General features: G+C 32.5%; 1 protein-coding gene across 2 annotated transcripts; it reads left to right on the top strand.

Annotated features, from left to right (window-relative positions):
* The first annotated feature begins 128 nt into the window (after positions 1 to 128).
* LOC132707691 (uncharacterized) lies at positions 129 to 20,796 on the top strand. Of its 2 annotated transcripts, XM_060679625.1 has the most exons (4): positions 129 to 390; positions 5,784 to 6,095; positions 6,909 to 7,043; positions 20,468 to 20,796. In XM_060679625.1, the coding sequence occupies exons 2-4, from the start codon at positions 5,836 to 5,838 to the stop codon at positions 20,535 to 20,537; spliced, it is 465 nt and encodes a 154-aa protein (XP_060535608.1). In that variant the 5' UTR covers positions 129 to 390; positions 5,784 to 5,835; the 3' UTR covers positions 20,538 to 20,796. The 2 variants fall into 2 exon arrangements, with proteins under 2 accessions (XP_060535608.1, XP_060535600.1); XM_060679617.1 differs by lacking the exons at positions 129 to 390; positions 5,784 to 6,095; positions 6,909 to 7,043 and adding an exon at positions 15,697 to 16,153.
* The last annotated feature ends 248 nt before the right edge of the window (positions 20,797 to 21,044 follow it).

The following is a 21,044-nucleotide window of genomic DNA, read 5'->3' as shown; positions in this document are numbered from 1 at the left end:
GATAACGGCCGCCACTGGCATTCCCCCGTTCGGTTAACCGCCCGACGACACCAGAAAATTCTAATAACGATGCGGTATGCGCGACACACGAAAAAGCTTTCGATAATAAAACTAATATATTTGGCGAATGGAAATAGCGCATGTGTGTTAACAAGTGCGGACATCATAAAAAGTGCGACGACGCTCGGAACGATTGTTTGTGCAAAGTTTCCAGACGTCGGCGCGTCGCGACGCTGATAAAACTGTGCGGTCTGCCGTCGAACATCGCAATCACATATTTGCCTAGACGTTAGCAATAAAGTCAACAACAATTGACATGTGCTTTCTTTAACAAATCGACTATGACGTCACCGTTGGTTCCCTAAGTGTGATAAATTATATTTCGATTCGGTAAGTTTTGGCGCAAGTAGAATTTGTTATAGTTTGAAACGTTTAGGAGGGAGTTATAGTCCGACACACGATAAATGGTCATGACTGTAATAATGCTATTAACGTTTTTATCAGCTCATAGGCATTTTTGGGTTAATAAATTAAACCGGTCCAGGGTAGTAGTAAGTAAGTTGTAAGTAAGTTGACATTCTGTTATAATTGCAATTATATAAATAATAAATATATATTAAATAAAATTACTGGTCAGAATGGTTTTGAATCTGTGCTATTACTATCATCCAAGGATCTAATTAATGGTTTTACGTTGTAACAAGTTTTTTAATTATTTTTCACTTCAAATATATGATTAATATATTCTCTCCAACTTCTCTCTGGTATTAATTGACACTGAGTTTTAATCACATCAATTAACTAACTAACTAACTAACTAACTTTGTTTTTTTAATTCGGTGCATACTATTTCTAAGGGGTATAAGGGTTATTACCATTATTACCATTTTTATGACCTCCTCTACGGAATAAATTTCATCATACGATTTAGTTCTTAAAACTTCAACTAGTTGTTTTTTTTGTATAAGCATCTTTAGAATACATGCCATGCTGGCTACGGAACTCTTGCACTATCTTTTTTTGCTCCTGATCCTTGGTACGGTTGGGATATTTAAAAGAAGACATTTTTTTACCCAATTTTCAAAAATTTCACTTATCATGTCCTGATGGTAGTTTAATGAGCAATCTTTAAAGTTTTTTGCTGAAATTAGCAAAGCGTTTGGCACCCAACCTTCGCTCGGGCCATAGTGGATATTCTTATTCCCCTAGATGCAAGTATATTCAGGGTTTGAACCAAGTCTAGTCTAAATACTATATATTTAGTTTTTCTTTTCTAAATTGATGAATTTGAGTTTAATATTTTTGTCTACAGTACAATAATCGTTGGATCCCTTTAATATAACTGCGGATCTCAATATTTTTAAATCTAAATCCAATGCCGTGCAGAAATCCAATGTTTTACGACTGCCAGTAAATCGACTCTTTTCTTTTAATTTCTCTTTCAATGAGATTCAAGTGACAGAGAATCTGATTACTCTCATACATCGCATACCTGCTACCTGCTAGTCCACACTGTCTCATTATTCCTAACCACTTTTATTTTGCCTTTGTCTCATCGTTTCTTTACTTTTAGTCAATCGTTATCAAGGAATCGAGGCAAGGTTGATCTTGGAATACCACTTAACTTCACTGTCCTCACAAGCTAAAAATATAAGTATTATACAAATTTTCTTCAACCCACAACCAACTCTCTCTTCAGTCTGTATCCTCTTATGAGGATGTAGCGGCTAATGCGACGTCGTTCACTAGAGTCTTCCATCTGTAACGGCCCTGGACTTCGGTGATGAGAGTATGCATGGTCAACCCCGTAGGTTTTGTTAATTGGTCGATCCATCTTGTCGGTGAGCGGTCACGGTTTCTTTTTTCTTCAACTTTTCCCTGAATGACTATATTCTCTAAGCACTCTGGACCTCTTCGCATTACATGTTCAAAATATTTTAGGACACGCAATCGTATCAGGCTGGACAATCTTTGTTTGACTTTTAGTTGTTTCAATATGGAGTCATTAGTCCGGTGTTGTGTCCATGAAATATTTAGTAATTTTCTCCAACAATACATTTCCGTAGCATCAATTTTGTGTTGTTCACTCATTCTAACAGTCCAGGCTTCGCAACCATACATAAGTATCGGAAAGACTAAGCAGTTCATAATTCTGATTTTTGTTTGTGTTGTTATTTGTCTGTCTTGTCCAGATTTTATCAAGTTTTTTGGTCGCTATTTTTACCATTTCGCATTTTCTTTTGATCTCTTGTTCTAATGTACCCGTATTTGTAATTAGTGATCCCAAATACAAGTATTGATCAACAACCTCGAATCTGTCCATCTGAGCGTATCCGATCTATTATTATTAGCTCGGTCAATTATCATTATTTTTGTTTTGGAAGTGTTGAGTTCCAGACCTAGATACACGCTCTCTTTTTCAATCCTATGAATGAAATCCAACAATTCATCTGCAGTGTTTGCCAGTAAGACGGTGTCATCAGCAAGTCGAAGATTGTTAATTTTTCTGCCATTAATTGTGATTCCTCCCATCCAACCATCGAGCGATTTCCTAATAATGTATTCGCTGTTTATGTTAAATAGTTGTGGAGATAATACACATCCCTGTTTCACTCCACATCTTGGTTGAAATTGTCGAGAATATCTGTTATTAATCTTGACATTACCAGTTGTGTTTTGGTATAATGTAATTATTAGGAAGATAAGATGTTGTGGCACTCCCATTTCATTGAGGACACCCCATAGCTCGCTCCATTTATACATCGGGATGTTGAATTCTCGAGCTTTTTCTATAATTTGTCGTATGTTGAACAGATGTTCTCTAGTGCCTCTTCCTTTGACAAACCCCGCTTGTGCCTCTGGTATTTGGGGTTGTAAGTAGTTTTTAAGTCTCTCGTTGATTACATGTAGGAGGATTTTACTAGCATGCGAAATAAGGGTAATTTTTCTATAATTTACGCATTTTGTTTTTTACCTTTATTGTGAATCGTGATTTTTTCATTTTTTGTCCAGTCTTTTGGCCATTGTCCAGTTTTCCATATTTCATTGCATAGGTGAAGAAATAGGTTTATTCCCATTTCGCCCGTTGCTCTGAGTATCTGTGCTGTTAGTCTGTCGGGGCCTGGAGCTTTGTTATTTTTTAATTTGTGACTGGCTGCTTCTATTTCACATTTAAGAATATCCGGTTCTTCTTCTCGTCCTTCATAACAATGTAACAAACAAATAATGATTAAATGGCAAAGCGCAAATTATTTTAAAATTTCTAAGGTGTCAACAATATTAAAATAAAAATACATTCCTGTACTGATAAACGCTTGTAAATTGAAGTCAATTTAGTGATTGATGACTCCGTTTAAGGAGGGTGAAGGGCCTTCCGTTTATGATAGCCCAGGCAAGTCATGACTATAGATCGTGTTTTGTTCGTTGGTTTTTTTGAAAGTAAAGGGCCTTCCGTTTATTATAGGATAGGCAAACCATGACCATTTCTCGTGTGCGATTATAGCTATGGTGACCAAAAATGGGACTTCATAATCTTTGGTGAACTTGAAAGGGCTGTTTCCTATAAAACTTTCAGCTTTAAGCTAAAAGAATATTTTGAAACTGTTCCTATTCCTAGAATTTAAATGTTCCAGTAGTGGGTATTGGTGGTAGGACTTATTTTATTGTTCTGAATTTTGGTACCTTGTTATAAATGAAACACCCTCTATTTTATTGCATAAAATTATGAACAATTTTTTTCAAGGCACCTACCCTAAACCTACCTACCTACCTAAAACAAACTGTTTCTAAAATATTTGATATTTTCTATAAAAAATGGCAAACACAGTACTTTGTATAACATGAAACTTAGAAACAACTTAGAAGCAAGAGTTATACAGGAATAACTTTGACCAAGGAGTTGTCTATATCCGTCCTTGAACATTTTACAAAGCTATATAGAGTGTACCAAAAAAAATTTTTTTTGACACGTTTGAATGGTGACAATTTTTTTCTATAACCTGTTATTTTTCATTTTAATAAGTTAGCCATTTTTTGGTTATAAAGGTTTTTGTGCGGAATGGGCAGAGAATAACCGTTTTGATTGAAATTACGGTAGTTAGCCTAGCACACCATAATAATGATTCATACGGAACATCATTTGAAAATTAGATATATATGAAAATTCGAAGAGAGTTGTTAAGATGCATAATATTAACCACACTATACCATATACTTACTCATACGAAAATTAAGCACGATAAAAAAAATTGTATCTGGATCTTTTTAGCGAACTGTTCCTAGATAAAAAAACTTTATGGTAAACATCCTCCCCCTAAAATTTACTAAATATTATAACTTTTCATTTTTGGTCGCCATGAATAGGTCGTTTAATAAATTTAGTTGGCTTGAATTCGGAATTCAGTGCTTTGTAATGTATAAAATCGATTTGTTTGGTAAACGATTCTAACGACCGGCTCGTTAAATTAAATTTAGATGGTTGAATTTTTGAACTCGTAGAATTAAAGAAATGCGAGTTAAAAATATATGTATTTACGTCGCGTTCAAATGGAAACGACTCAATTTTTTCAAGAATTTGTAGGAGAGGTTATTTTAAAAATAAATTCAGTGCTTTTTTTTAATATAGGGTGCACCTGATATTAAATCCAAATAAAAATAAGAATAATTATAATCTTACGCGCTGTTTACAAATCTTCTGGATTGCTCCTGCCTTATGGTCAAGAATCCCTCCGAGATTTTCTTAATTATTTAAACTTTCTAACATACGTTTTACCATTGAATTACAAAGTAATAATAATTTTCCATTTTATTCTTATTAATAAAAAAAAGTGGTCCTTTTGCGATTTTCGACATTTTCATATATGATTTTCTAAATTATTCCAAATAAAAATTTATGAAAATTACTTTAAAAAATCGATTTAATTGTAAAGAAGAAATCTTCCTCGGTGTAACTTTAGACAGAAAACTAAATTTTAAACAAAGCAAAAATAGCTAAAAGTGCTATATTACCATATATAGTCCTGTTTTCCTCTTCAGAAGATATTTTAGATGTTGCTCTATGAAGCTTATGTACGAAGCACATCGGAATATGCAAAACGGGTCTGGATAACGGGTGCAAAAAGCTATATAAAACGTTTTTAAGTTGTAGAAAAATCACTTTTCACTTTTAACGAACGGATTAGTAACATTAAAAAACCATTTTTTTTAAATGCAACTGACGTTAGCGTTAAGATTAGTTCAATACTTTATCAACAACATTCATATAAAAGTACCCATACCCATCATGAACTGTTTCTCAGATTTAAGTGAATAAAGACTTTTTCCTCGATTTAAAAAGTCACGTAAAAAATATACCGAAGTAAGGAAAAAAGATAGGCGTGACAAAATGTTAACAAAAGCTAGTCAGAATTTTTCGGAAAACCAGAAAACGTAGTGATCTGTTTCGAACTGAACCGGCAACGCTGCAATTGCTTAAATGTTTCAAAATATAGGTAGATCATTGCGCAAAATGACCATACACAAAAAAACTATTTAGTTTGCCAGAACTTTTAATTATTCAACGTGAATTACTCTTTATACGGGGTTCCGTAATAAACCGCAAAACTTTCTTACTCATTTATAGGCACCGCATGCGCTTGTGCCAAGATATCCAATGGGGACCCGGTTTGGGGTCACCATGTATACTTTTGTACTTTTTGAGATAGGTATGATAACGTACTCCTTATTGGTGCAGTCAAATAAACCCCAATAAGTTAACGTGTAATTATCGATTTTCTTTTTTGCAGATAATGCGCCACTTAACGGTTACTTATCCCTGTTAAACTCTTCGTCACCGCCATGTCAGCCAATGACGATTTAAAAGATTCCCTCGATATGAGCGTACCAGACGATGTCGCCGCCGGCAAAGAGGAGATATTCAATCCAAAAAAGCAACCGAAAGTGATCCGGGTGCTTACCGTCATGGCGTACGCGCTCAGTGTATCAATGGCCGCCATTTTGCTCTCCATTTATTATATTTTCATGTGGGAAGGACGACCGCATTTAGGTGCCCTAAGGTCCCCAGCAGACCACTTCAATTTCTCGGAACACAATGCGAGGTAATAAGGGTTGATCCCCCACTTTCAATTATTCGGGATGTTTCAAAATTCCATATATCAGGAATCTTTCAGGGCGAGTGGCAACTGATCAAAACGTAAAGGTTGCATTTAAAGATGAACACATTGTAAGTGGATTTTGTAATGGGTCTCTCTTGATATTTTTGCGTTAAACAAATTACAAACTTCTTCTTGAGTTCTCGTTTTTAGATTTAGAAGCGCCATAATCACTTCCTTTACTGACAGAAATGTAATTGTGACAATTTAAGAATGTTACTGGTATTAACTACTTATCTTTTTATTTCAACATTAAGTTGCTGTATTTTATTCTTTTGCTCATACAAAGTAAGAGATAGGTATAGTCTATGCTACATGAACTGTGCGTTTGTCGCAGAATTTGACAACGGATTTAAAAAAAAATGGTGTTCCATTTTAAAAATGGAAATTGGTATCGAAATTTACTTTTTGACCCACTTTGTATATTTTATATTTACAGCACAACAGCAAGAAAAAAAAAAAGATGAAAATATGCAAGCATTTTTCTTGAAATCCAATACCTGATTTTTAAATCAATTTGTTCCATATTTTAGCTGTTCCCTGTATATCGCGTATATTTAAAATAAGAAAGCTAGTGTTTACCTCGCATGAGCGAAACATCCTGTATATCTGAAAAATTAATAATTAAAAAATCTTGATGAAACTATGCCATTTTTCTATTTAACTTTTTTCTATCGCAATTTCTATCAAATTATTACATAGAGTGAAGTGTCCATTTTGTAGCCATAATACTTTTATTTTGTTTTATTTTTGTTTCAGATTTTCCAACAATTCATCGTGGCAGTTGACCAACGAGAGAAATGTTTCCAAAATGGAAATAACAGGTGACAACAATACTCGAAGCGAAGTAAATCACACAGCTGATCAGGGTTTTTACTCATATTATTTCTTCGAGTAAGTAAATTGCGTTCGTTCATTCGTCAGTTGAATCAACATGTAAAATCCTTTTGGTGGACTTAATGTCAGAGGCAAAGTACAAGATGATGCGTGTTGATGGGCAGATGGGATATTTGGACCTTCCAAAAAATTTTTCGTGGCGCGATGTTACCTGCATTAAATCACTTTCATTACCAACTAATTGAGAATTCAATAGAAATAATATAGTTAAAAAATAATTAATTAAAAAATAACATACAAAGTGTAAATTACAAGAGTTCAACTTGATTTTCTCGAAAAGTATAAAAAAACATTTTGTCAATTTTGAAATTTTCGTAGATTCCCTGTTCAAGGGGTGAGATTTACGCTCACAATTTCGATTGGAAAAGCGGATTAGTGGCAGCTCTTTTAGCTTTACCACAAAGTTAAAATTTTAAAATTTTGTTTATTAGTTTTTGAGATTTCCGGTTGGATAATTAATCAGGTGAAATCTTTTTTCTTCATTTTTGAAACTTTTTTGCAAAATCCTGAAACACATCAAGTTATTTTTACAATCAACCGCTATTTGGCTATTTCAACATTGCTGTCGACGGCCCCTCTGCAAGCGATAAGATTTTCCCTTACAATTTAGATAGGAAAACCGGGCTAAGTGGCACCTATTTTTAAACTTCTTTGTTATACCTTTACAAATAAGTTAAAAATTTTAAAATTTTGTCTAATAATTTTATATGTATATGTATATATATATATATATATATATATATATATATATATATATATATATATATATATATATATATATATATATATATATATATATATATATATATATATATATATATATATATATATATATATATATATATATATATATATATATATATATATATATATATATATATATATATATATATATATATATATATATATATATATATATATATATATATATATATATATATATATATATATATATATATATATATATATATATATATATATATATATATATATATATATATATATATATATATATATATATATATATATATATATATATATATATATATATATATATATATATATATATATATATATATATATATATATATATATATATATATATATATATATATATATATATATATATATATATATATATATATATATATATATATATATATATATATATATATATATATATATATATATATATATATATATATATATATATATATATATATATATATATATATATATATATATATATATATATATATATATATATATATATATATATATATATATATATATATATATATATATATATATATATATATATATATATATATATAAGGGAAAATCTTATCTGGAATCATAGAAAAACATCAATAGCTAGTTTTTTACTTGAATTAAGATTCAGTGTCTATATGACTAAAGTAGTGATTGTAGTCCTTTTGCATTTGACTGATTAAGAAATTTACTGCGTAATTGGTATTTACAAAGTCACAACAAAATAAATTTGTTTTTTTTTATTTCATCGTAATTCTGCAAAATTATTTAAGTCTGTTTGTAGTTCTCAGCAATCAGAGATCATTTTAATCACCTTATGTACTTTAACACTATCAGTAAAGCATGAAAACTTAGAGAAAAGAAGAGGGGAACAAGATGAGATCCTATAACATTTCCTCGTCGAATTTGCGGTTCAAGAGTAAAATACTGAAAACCGCAGCTAGGTCAGGCTGGATTTTTGACTGAAGGGAGATGAAGCTCTCACCGGAGGGGTGGGAACTATTCGGATCTGTTCTTGCCTTCCTACTCACAGTTCAGTACTAAAATTTCAAAACTTTACAAACTAGGAAGAGTATACACTGAATTGTTGCATTGTTTTCCATAGCTGACATTTATTATGCAACATGGTGTTTTCGTTGTAACTCGCAAAAGATAATTTTCATAATTTAGAAAATGTCACGTATTCAACAGCGTGAAGAAAATCATTGATAAAATAGTGGACGCCCCCAGGACTGACCCTTATTTTATTGACCGGACGATATGCCATACGTTGTTTATCGACGAAGTATTCGCCATAAACCGCTGGAATTAATTAAATTAACCTTGATTCCCAGAAGACACATGCGATGTCTATTACTGTGAAGGTAAACGGGGTTACGTAAAAAACCCATAAGTTATAAGGATTCAATGTGGACTTGGTCATAAATGTAATAAATTCAATTTATCAGTAATTTGATATCGTCGACTCGTTACGTGTGATACTTGAAACTCGAGAGGCTCTATCGATTTTTTGTCTTCGTTAGTTCGACAATAAAACAATTCTGTTGATCAAAAATCCAGTAAACACGTTTCCATAATGTGACAGTATGGTTGAAAATTGTTTTCGAAGATTAATTGAAAAAGATACAGAGCGCTATTGAAATGATATATAGTTTTGACATTGTAAATTTCATAAATTTAAATTAAAAAATAGCCCAAAATCTGTTTCTAAATGGTGTTCAATACAAAAAATGGAAAGATCATCTATAGGTAGAATATTTTAGATAGGTACTGACCGTCAAGATTCATTCAAATGTCAACAAGCTATATAAGTCATACTGATAGTGCAGATTTTAGTAAGGTCTTTGATGCCCTTCACCACCTGTATGAATCTTTCATTATGTTGGTTTTAGCAAAAGCACTTACAATATGGTACTTTTTATTCTGTTCAATCGTACTTGTTTTGGTTAGTTTTGTATAGGGGTCATGATCCTCGTTTATATACCGTATATACGTCTAGTTGCTCTAGATCTCTTCGTCATGGTAGCGACAGCCAGATTTACTTCTTATTTCGTCGGTTATTGATGACTCGAATTTCCTGACGTTTTACCAATCATCCTGTGGGTTTCGTTAAAGCACAAATCCTTATAAATTCCAAACTTCCTAAATTTAATATTAAAAAGTTTGAACCTATAACCTCCTCTGCTCCTCTGCTGTTTGATATTTACGGCGAGTGGATTATAAAAAAGGCCACAGAGGATTGGAACTGAGGAGTATCGATCGTTGGTAGAAAAATTCTGGCAAGCACAGCGAGTAGAGCGTTTTAGCAGGGAAGCTGGTCTTAAATTAAATAGAAACAAATTCTGTTTGTTGGTTAGTTTTGGTTAGGTCATGCATAGAGCCAACGTGCTGCCTCAAAACTTTCTATCAATACCAAATATCCAAAGAAAGAATTAAACAGTATACCTGGGAGCATGCATTTCAAACAGAGAATGAAGCGAAGAACAAATTAAGAGGAGAATCGGAATGGCAAAGCCAGCGGTCACAAAACCAGTAGAGATTAGGAAATACCGTAATATCAGAAAAGAAATAAAAATATGGTCGATGCAGACACCAATATTTTCGATCGCCACCTACAGATCCGAATCGTGGACATTCAACGCAGAATGTTGCAGGACCGGTGTGAAGTTAGCAGCTACAAGTTGGCAGCCAAAATTAGGGAGAGATCCAAACAACCAGTGGCGGCGGAGATTTGTAAACCAGTTTAGGAAGATTTAAATTAAATATATCTCTCGCTTTCGTTTCCACAGAAAACGTTGCAGCCCCGTACAGGGGTTACTATAGAGTGAAACTAAAAAGTTATCTAATTTAATCCAAATTTACACATTTTCATTTCTGAGATGAAAATATGTCCGCAAAAATTAGCTTTCGCTTCCATTAAAAATATTCTGTTGTACTCCCATGCCGGAGTGTATACAGAGTGAAACACAAAAGCATTAAATATTTTGTTTCTACTTTACTCAAAATTTACACACTTCCATTTCTTGATGAAAATCTGTCCACAAAGATTAGCTTTCGTTTCCAGAAAAAATACTCTCTTGTACTCCCGTATGGGAGTTGCTATAGGAAGAATTAAAAAAGTTTTAAATATTTTTTTTCTACTTTAATCGAAATTTACACACTTTCATTTCTTGATGAAAATGTGACCCCAAAGGTTAGCTTTCGTTTCCAGTAAAAATATTCTATTGCACTCCCGTACGTGAGTTGCTATAGAGCGAAACAAAAAAGTATTAAATATTTTTTTCTACTTTAATCGAAAGTGTCATCATATATATATATATATATATATATATATATATATATATATATATATATATATATATATATATATATATATATATATATATATATATATATATATATATATATATATATATATATATTCTATATATTTTTATTACTATTAACTTCTTTACCATGTCTATTGCACATATTCTTTTGGTCTCCTTTCTTATACATGCTTGCAATTCCTGTCTTGTATTTGGTCCTTCAAGTGTCCATGATTATGTTTTCCCTTCCTTAAGATGAATACATTCTCTTCAACTTCTACTGATGCTTGATATTGTGTTTCTGTCCTTCTGAGATATCTTTTTGCAATAACTCGACGTTTCTGCACTGAACATGCAAGATGCCTTTTTTGTGAGCTACTATAAAATATTAAATCAATTTTACCTCGTTCCGTTACATCTTCTGCGTGAATAATAGATGAAGTCGTCGTGAAAAACTATTTGTAAGGGGTTCTGTTCCTGTTCTGCATTACCGTATGAATTTACTACCCACAATTCATGTTTAAGAAAAGTAATAAAATGTTAATTTAGTAAGATAAATCATTTTAAATAAGTCATCAAAAATAATCTTAAAAACCATGAGGATACAATTCCTTCACGCAAACAGAAAAACAAATGAACCATCGAAAGTAGGTAAGGACCCGCGAGCGCAAAGGTTAAAGCAATCGCAAAGGAGAATTTACTATTAATTTCCGCCTATCGCGGCTTTCGAGGTGCACACCAGAATGAATTTATTAATGACACCTGTTTATGGCATTATCTTAAATTTTCAAAATCTGACTTATATAACAAAATTTACTTAAAATGATTAAAAATATTCGAATATATGTTCAAATTTTAAATTTATTAACTTCTGGAATGGAAAAATGAATATGACGACAATTTTTGAAACCATTTGCTCTAACATTTTAAGCCAATAATATTCACTAAGCTTGGTTTTATATGCAAAGTCTTAAAAAACGCAGCAACTGGAAAAATGTTCTTACACAAAATGCGCCCAGTTGCCTTTGATTTTTAGTTTATCGGGAAATAAAAAGTATCAACATTTTTTGCACATGTAAATTTCAATTGAGTAATATTTATTTGAATTCTAACACAACTCTCCTACAGAAATGCAAGCAGAAATTTTTGTTGTAACGAAAGCTATCCTTCACTAACTCATTTTCAAAAAAAAAAGTAAACGGACAAAATAAATATAGGTAATGGACAAATATAAGTAAATGGACATAAAAGCATCATACATATGAATAGTATTATATTAAAGGTGAAACACAAAATACATTAACAAAATTGTATACTAGAACATAACTTAAGCGAAATTGATTTGTTCTTCGGTTAAAATATATACGGACCGGTACACAAACGTATATTTGACGAACAACAGTTTAAAAATGACACTGATAGGCGACGTAGTGCGCCTCTTTTCATTGCATTGTTTTTTGGTTTGCTTTTTATTTGGAGTTGTTGTTTTATTTATTTATCTAATTAAGTTATGGTAAACTTTATTGAGATTCTTCGTGTCTGTCTTCGAGTTTACGGCGTTGCTATTTTTTTTTAATTTCAATCATAATTTCTATCATTTTGTAGAATTCTCGTCGTTTGGAATGGTTTTCAGTACGTAATATTGTTGTTTTTTGAAAATCAAATGAATGTCCATTGGGCTGTTTTGTTTTTTTTTTTGTCATATTTATGACCATCTATAGGACTCTTTAAGTATTGGCTTGTTTGTCCAATGTAGACACCATCGCAGTTTTTACACGGGATTTGATACACTACATGGCTTTTTTTATTTTCGGCCTTTATCTTGGCCTTTAATTTGCTAAAATTGCTTTTTAGTAGATTATGTACCTTATGTGCCACTGTTATGTCAGGTTTTTTAAATAAATTATTTAGGCTCTCGGATAGTCCATTGATATATGGGAGTGGTACATAATTTTTTCTTCGTTGTATCAGTATTGTTTCGTTTTGCGGTATTTTGACTGTAAAACTTGTGGATTCGTCTTTTGAAAGTCTTGTTTATGAGTTCATCGAGGTAAGAGTTTGACTTTAGGGCCTGTTTTGGCTTTTCAGTGGCTTGTTTATTTATTGTGTTCAGGTTCGGATAGTTTAATTGCCCGATCTACTAGGCCTATTATTACTGATTTTTTCTGTGTTGTGGGATTTTGGGATTTGAAATTGACATATCTAGACGACCACGTGTCTTTGGTATACGATTTAGGTCCAAAAACTTAATAGCGTTGTCTTTCTCAATTTCTATTATAAATTGGAGTTTATTGTGGAAGGCGTTAAATTTCTCGCCTTTTGGGATTGCACTTACACAATCGTCGACGTAACGATAGAATAAAGGAATGTGAAAGTCAAAAATCACTCAATACTGATTCTTCTAGGTCTTATATAGCACTAATTGTGCTATAACGCTCGAAATTGATGAACCCATGGCACAACCGTCGATTTGTTTGTAGTATTTATCATTAAATAGGAAGTAGGTTGAGCTTAAAGTTAATTCTACAGCTTGAAAGAAACCTTCCAAAGATATATCTGTGAATTTTTCTATTTCCTGCCCTTTTTTTCTAATATTGTCTATAGCTAGGGTAATTGGAATATTGGTGTACAGAGAGACAACGTCTAAAGATATCAGAACGTAATTGTCAGGTATATAAACATTTTTAATTTTGTTTTTTAAAGTCAAAAGAATTCTTAATTTAGTACTGATTTTTGTTTATGATGTTCTGTATTATTCCTTTAAGAAACTTAGAAAGGTTTTTCAAAGGAGACTGGGTACAGGATACTATGGGTCTGAGTAGAATACCCGGCTTGTGTAACTTTGGAAGTCCATAAAAAATCAAAAAATGCACTGGAAATGAAAGCTAACCTTTGTGGACACGTTTTTATAAAAAAATGAAAGTGTGTAAATTTCGATTAAAATGGAAAAAATATATATTTAAAACTTTTTAGTTTCACCCCTATAATAACCCCTGTAGGAGGCCGTAACCGAAAATTTTTCCAGTTACTTCCTAAATTGGTTTAGAAATCTCCGCCGCCACTGGTTGTTCGGCTCTTTCCGTAATTTTGGCTGCCAACTTTTAGCCGCTAACTTCACATCCGTTGTCGCAGGTCAGTTGAGGCTTTCGAAATGACCTGTTATAAAAGTTGAAGGAAAAAACAAGCGACGGTTGTCTGTTCGTTTCATGGATAAAATCAAGGTCCTAATAAACTTGTCAGTGCCAGAGGTGATGAGAACGGTAGAGGACAAAAACTAGAGACTGGAGAGATAGAGAACTCATAATTTTAAAATCTCTAAAATTTAATCCCGACACAAACTTCAACAAAAAAGTCGTCAACTTCAAAGAATTCTACGTCATCTGTGGAATGCAACCTTGAATTCGCTATTAAAGCTTCTTCTCTATTGGAATCCGTGAAAAAAAAATAGTTTTTTCTCACGATTCTGAAATTTCTCGTTTCTACAGACTCATTAAGGTTCGTAAAACAAAACTACCCTTTTACCTATTGCTAGCACTATTGGTTTCCCAACCTATTCTCTAGCAAAATATCTAGTTTATGTAACAAAACCCTTCCACTTCATTGAACAACTTGTTCTCCTTAACCGGTCTTATATTGCTACTACTTTACTAAAGTTGCTATTCCTTAAACTCTCAACATAATTGCAGATATATTAAAATTCGGGAATATGGAATCAAATCTTACCATCTTAATTGAAAAGTGCTTTTCTGGAACACATTTTTTGTAGCAGTCAAATTTATCAACAAACATCAGGTACAACTGTGGGTTTTTCATTATCACCAGTAATCGCAAATATATTTATGGAAACTTTCCATTTAAAACCAAAACTATGGAGACGCAATGTTGATGATAAATCCTAACATACGTTTTACAATCGAATTAGAAAGTAATAATTATCTTCCATTCTTAGATTTTGTTATTATTAGAAAATCAGATTTAACATTCAGAATGCAGAAAATCTACGTACATCATCCGGAGTCATCGGTTCTCTCTTGTTTACAGTGCCGGCAAAGTATCTCTACCCGAATCACTAAATCTAGAATTAAAACATCTGCTCTTCTCTCTAATAATTTCCATATCAGAGATATTAATCGTTCCACCACAACCTTCCAATACTTGCCACTGCGATCTTTGCTTACATTCAAAACATCAATGACTGCATATCAAAAGTTCTTAAGAAATACAGTGTTAAAAGCAGATGTACCAATTGTTCAAAAGTCTCTTAACATCTTCGAACCATCAAAGACATTTATTTAATAAATTTAAACCCAACTTTCCTTGCACAGATAGAGCAAACAGAATTAAACAAAAGATTTAAATTTGTCTCAACTTTGGCAATATTAATAATTTTTGTAGAAAAAACAATTACTGATGGAGACTTCAGAAGCATGAAAATAATTTTGAGCATTTTGTCTTGGGCGATGTACTAAATAATTTTCTTTTTCAAAATTCTAGGACCATCCGTTTCGCTAATACAATAATTCCGGGAAATTTCGAACACCGCGCTATTGCTTATTAGGGCCTTTACCGACCGGAGTCGACGCGCAACCGATTTTAACTGGGCCACAGGGCCGTCGTTTATCGATCATCCGTGCCGGTTAAAAACAAATCACAACATTGCTGTTCCGGTTTCCCGAAAAGAAACGACTTTGTTTCGCTCAAGAAGTGCGACAAAGATGTCTTATAAATCAGCCAATGGTGTGAAACTGTCGAAGTGCGATTCGAAACAGTGGAAGACCAGCAGCACCACCACAATATTAGAGTCGTCGGTGAAATTCGCAGGCGAAGAAGCCAAGGACCGCCTCTACGAGCCCAAACACAAGAAGAAGCTGGTCCGCGTGCTCACAGTCGTCGCTTACGTGTTTTTCGTGTCCCTTGCGGCCATTATGTTGTCCCTTTATTACATGTTTTTGTGGCACGGCGACGCTAAACCCAAGCCGTCCGAACGGGGCTCGTTCAATCACAAGCGTTGCGACGAAATCATAGCAGGTAATTTTCGTTTGAAAAATTCGGGATCGATAATCTTTTTTTTTCAATAATTATGATTCGATCGATCCCAACGATAGAGTAAAGTAAAAAAATAGAATGGAATAGAATAGATAGAATTTATTTAGCAACTTCAAATCACTACAGATACACTGAGATATTGCACCCGGTATCGGTTTTGTGGAGTAACTCACCTATTAGTAAAGAGTAGATGGATACGGTTTTCGCGACTCTGTACTACTTTTTCGAGAAACAAAAAATCTGCAAACAGATTTTTTATAGGCCTAGTATCTCGATTATTCGAAAGAAAAGAAGAAAAAGATAAAAGTCGGATTGCTACCGCTTTTAAGCAGAATTCAGTGGCATAGTCCGATCTTCAATTATTTTTGAAAAATATTTTTGTTAAATGGGTCACCCTGTATATTTTTGGATAATACGATTGAGTTTGTCAAGGGCATCTTAAAAATATTTCAAACTCCTTGAGTTTCTCTCAGAATACCGCGGTTTGTGTTTTTTTTAATTAGTGTTACAAATTTTAATTAAAAGCTCAAACCAATGGCATCCAAACTTACTGTTTTAAATATATTTAAGATGCTCTTGGCAATGTCAATGGTGTTATCAAAAAACACACAGGATGAACCATTTAAAAATATAAGTTTGGTCTATTTCTCGAAAATAATTGAAGATGGAAAAATTCAAAATGTGCCACTGAATTCTGACTAATAAACGGCAACAAACCTACTTTTCACTTTTCATATAAGCTTTAGAATATCCGAGATACGAGGGGTGACCCAAAAAGCAAAGCTTCTAAAAAATTATTTCGTAAATAATAAATTTCCGGAATAGACAACATTATGCAAAGTCGCCTCAATTTTTAATGCCAAATCGGATAAAATTAGAAAAATTGACTTTTTGGGTTTTTTATAATTTAATTTTTTTATTAAATCAATTTACAGCGAAAATATCCATCCAATATATAAAAATAGGCCACCTTCTACAAGAAATGCATCCAAAATTAAATAAGGTCCCTTAGAAAACATTGAAGTTTTGATATAAATTTGAAGATTTGCCGAAACGGTTAGACTTAGGTCCAGGACATTATATGTATATGAACCCCAGATGAACGGAACACCACAAGGTTAAACAAGGCAAAATTTTTATATTTATATATAGTATCTGATCAAAAAAGCTTACAGCGAGTAGTAGCATTTTTGAACAAGAAATTCCTCCAAGAATACCCATAATTCAGGGGATTTTTGCTTACTTACAGCTTACAGATAATCTTGAGAATTGTTGAACTAGGTTTAATTTATCAAGTGTATCATATTTATTAAAGGAAAAACAGAAAAATGTAAATCGATGATAATATCAATATGCCCAGAGATACAAAGCAATTTCTGCGTGAGCTTTGAAGTATAAAAAATTTAAAGCGTTTCAGACCGTTAGTTTCTCTCAAATTTCTTATTACAAAACAATTGAAACTGAAATGGTGATTTTTACATGTTAGTTTTTGATCCAGTTTTATTTCTAAGAATGTAAAATTTGTCACTTGGTCGCATTTAATGCTAGCCCATTGTCATCATACCATTCGCTCAGAATTGAAATGTACATGTATAAATGTAAACAAGCATCAAAGTTATGTATTTTTTAAATTGGAATGCCTACAAAATTTGTTATCTAATCATTTAATTGTTTAATAATAAGAGCAATAATCAGTAACGTCTTTAAAAGGTTTTAAAAGTTCCAACCAATGAAAGATTTCAAAATCTGGGGCAGTCTGGGTCTGGGTGCAATTCAAAACTGCAATAGATGATAACAAAGGATCCTTTATTTTTGCCATTCTTTCCAACATATCGTAATTTGATTTCCATCTTGTCACCATGATTATCGAGCTTAAGCTCAGGATAACCCATTTGTTTCTGTAACCTTTGTAGAAGATATGTTGCGAATAGCAGCTTTAATATTTGCAGCATTATCCGTGACTACCCAGCCTATTTTTTCTAAAATCTGCCATTCCATCAAGAGATTTTTAATTGATCCAAATCCAAATCAATAAAATGTGCTGTTAATGACTGATAGCATTCATTATTCAGCGATATCTCTCTATCTGTCTATCTGTGGTAAAGGCAACATAATTTGCCATTGACAGCTTCTCTCATAAATAATGTTGACTGGCATTTTCTTTTTGGATTTGGGATCTCTACTATACAATCACGTCATAGTATCGAACGACCAATTCCGCTTGTTCCTAACGATTCGATTACTTTGTTCGCTCTCGCTGCCGTCCTGACCGGTCTGAACTGTGACGAAAGTTTAAGATTAAAACACATGACAGGGACAAACTACCGAAAAGGAATCGGTGTATTGTTATAATTTTTTTATAGTATTGAGTTGCGATATCGATCGCTAGGTTTGCTTATGTGTTGAATTGAATATTGAATGAAATATCTATTTCCACGCAGTTATTTTATTTAAACAAATTAATATATTACTCGTACAACCTACGTATTGGGTTAATAAAATGTGCTGTTAATGACTGATAGCATTCATTATTCAACGATATCTCTCTATCTGTCTATCTGTGGTAAAGGCAACATAATTTGCCATTGACAGCTTCTCTCATGAATAATGTTGACTGGCATTTCCTTTTTGGATTTGGGATCTCTACTATACAATCATGTCATAGCATCGAACGACCAATTCCGCTTGTTCCTAACGATTCGATTACTTTGTTCACTCTCGCTGCCGTCCTGACCGGTCTGAAGTGTGACGAAAGGTTTAAGATTAAAGCGCATGACAGGGACAAACTACGGAAAAGAAATCGGTGTATTGTTATAATTTTTTTATAGTATTGAGTTGCGATATCGATCGCTAGGTTTGCTTATGTGTTGAATTGAATATTGAATGAAATATCTATTTCCACGCAGTTATTTCATTTAAACAAATTAATATATTACTCGTACAACCCAATACGTAGTACCTATTTTGATAAAATCATGATTCAATAAAAAGTAAAACACAGCTAAATATTATACTACTAAAACAGAAAACAAAAAAAAACACAACAATAATTCAAGTTCAAATTAATCTCAATCGGTCGTTCAGACTGGACGGATTCAGTGACTATTGCCACTTACGGTTTATAGCTTGCAGTTGGTAACAAAAAATATTGAAATGAACGAACGAACGAAAGACACAACACTAATTTCAGGAACTCGTGGCCTACGATGAAATCACGAACCGTATCATGCGCCTACTGCGCGACTACGTGACTGTCAGAATTGACAAAAATCAAAATACCACGTCTAAAATTTAACAATATCCGGTCGCTTCCAAACCCGTGATTAAAATGCCGGAAGTGTCCAAAGTGGCTGGCAACTATGGGTAACAAAGCTGACGTCTGACACCATTAAAATTATTATTATTTATGAATAAGTTTTAGCAAATTTTGATTCTGAGGTTTGCTTGTACTTGTCAAAAATGACATTTTTGATGAGAAATATTAAATTAAAATAATAATTTTAGTTAGCGTTGGAGTTCTTTTGTAATCAAGTTTGTCTGAATTTTTTGTAGAAAACCGAAAAAGAAACAACTTGTGAAAAGTGAAAAAAAAAAGTCACAACTAATTAATAAAAAATGTTTCTATATGATGCGATGACAATGTATATACACGATGTTTCCAACCAAAATTTACGAGGGTGAATCCTTGATTTATGTTAAAAACGAAAATAGAATAAAATATTATGTATTACTATTATATTTTATAAAACAAACGGGGGGATTGAATTAGACTACCCACCTCAATCTTCTTAACTAAATTTAAAGAAATATTTATGTAATGACAATGAAAAAAATAGTTTTATTGCAATTGTTTCATAAAAATTAGTTTCCAAATAAAAAGTAATGTAAAGCATTACATGTCGAAGAAAAATAATTTAGTAGGGTGCTGGCACACTGTTGTATTTTGTACCTTTTAAAAAATTACATTTTACAAATAATTTGTTAATAAATATTTTTGAAACAATAAATCGTGACCATAGAAGTAAAGAAGAAGAAGAAACCAATACAGCAATAATAAGAAGTGGTTGGCTTTTGACACAACGTTTGTATAACAAACTACCCTTTATTTTAAACAAGGAATCACCCTCTTAAGTTTTTCGTATTTGTTTGCTCCGTTTTCATTGCATCCCATGCTCTCCAGTTCCCAGATTTGATGTTCACAAATCATTGGGGACTATTTTTATAAAATATGTAATGCTCCTACCATTTTTTATGAGCCAGTCAATACATTAATTAAGTGTTTTTTTTTTGTTTCAGAAATGCAACAACAACTGAACTTACTGAAAGCGCAACGCTGGAATATTTCAACGTCACCACCGCAAATTGAAGAAAACATTACCTGGTTAGATTACTCGGAGACCCCCGCCGAAATCCAAAGAAGTAGCTTTTTGAAGAAACTCCAGACTCAATACTTTTCCAAGCGAAACTTATAGACGAGGGTGAACCTACTTCTTTTGTAAATAAAAATTTGATCTGTCTTCAGCCTACTTATGTATATGTTGCCTTATAAATGTATATTTTATTAGAATTCTAGAATATCGCCTTAACATTAACACGTATATAGTTTTAATAAAAAATCTTATCAAGCAGTCATTTTCTTGAAAATTCGAATATTATTGCAGCTAAGATTAAAGATTTCACATACGGTTAGCATCTGGTGTAGTATTTAAAACAAAACCATATAAAAACAAGATTGCTTTCGAAAAATGGTCACTGGGCGAGGCAAGTTTGTGCCGCGTAGCACGAAGCTGCCTTATATTTCAACAAAATCGATGTAATTTTATCGTGCATACACCCTGTATAAAGCGTTTTTTACTTATCGCCGAAGTTCGAA

This window comes from Cylas formicarius, unplaced genomic scaffold (genome assembly GCF_029955315.1).
Source record: "Cylas formicarius isolate icCylForm1 unplaced genomic scaffold, icCylForm1.1 PGA_scaffold_10__41_contigs__length_53128322, whole genome shotgun sequence".
Taxonomy (NCBI): Eukaryota; Metazoa; Arthropoda; class Insecta; order Coleoptera; family Brentidae; genus Cylas; species Cylas formicarius.
Note: the sequence above shows the minus strand (reverse complement) of the source record. Positions and strands in the feature narration are given on the sequence as shown.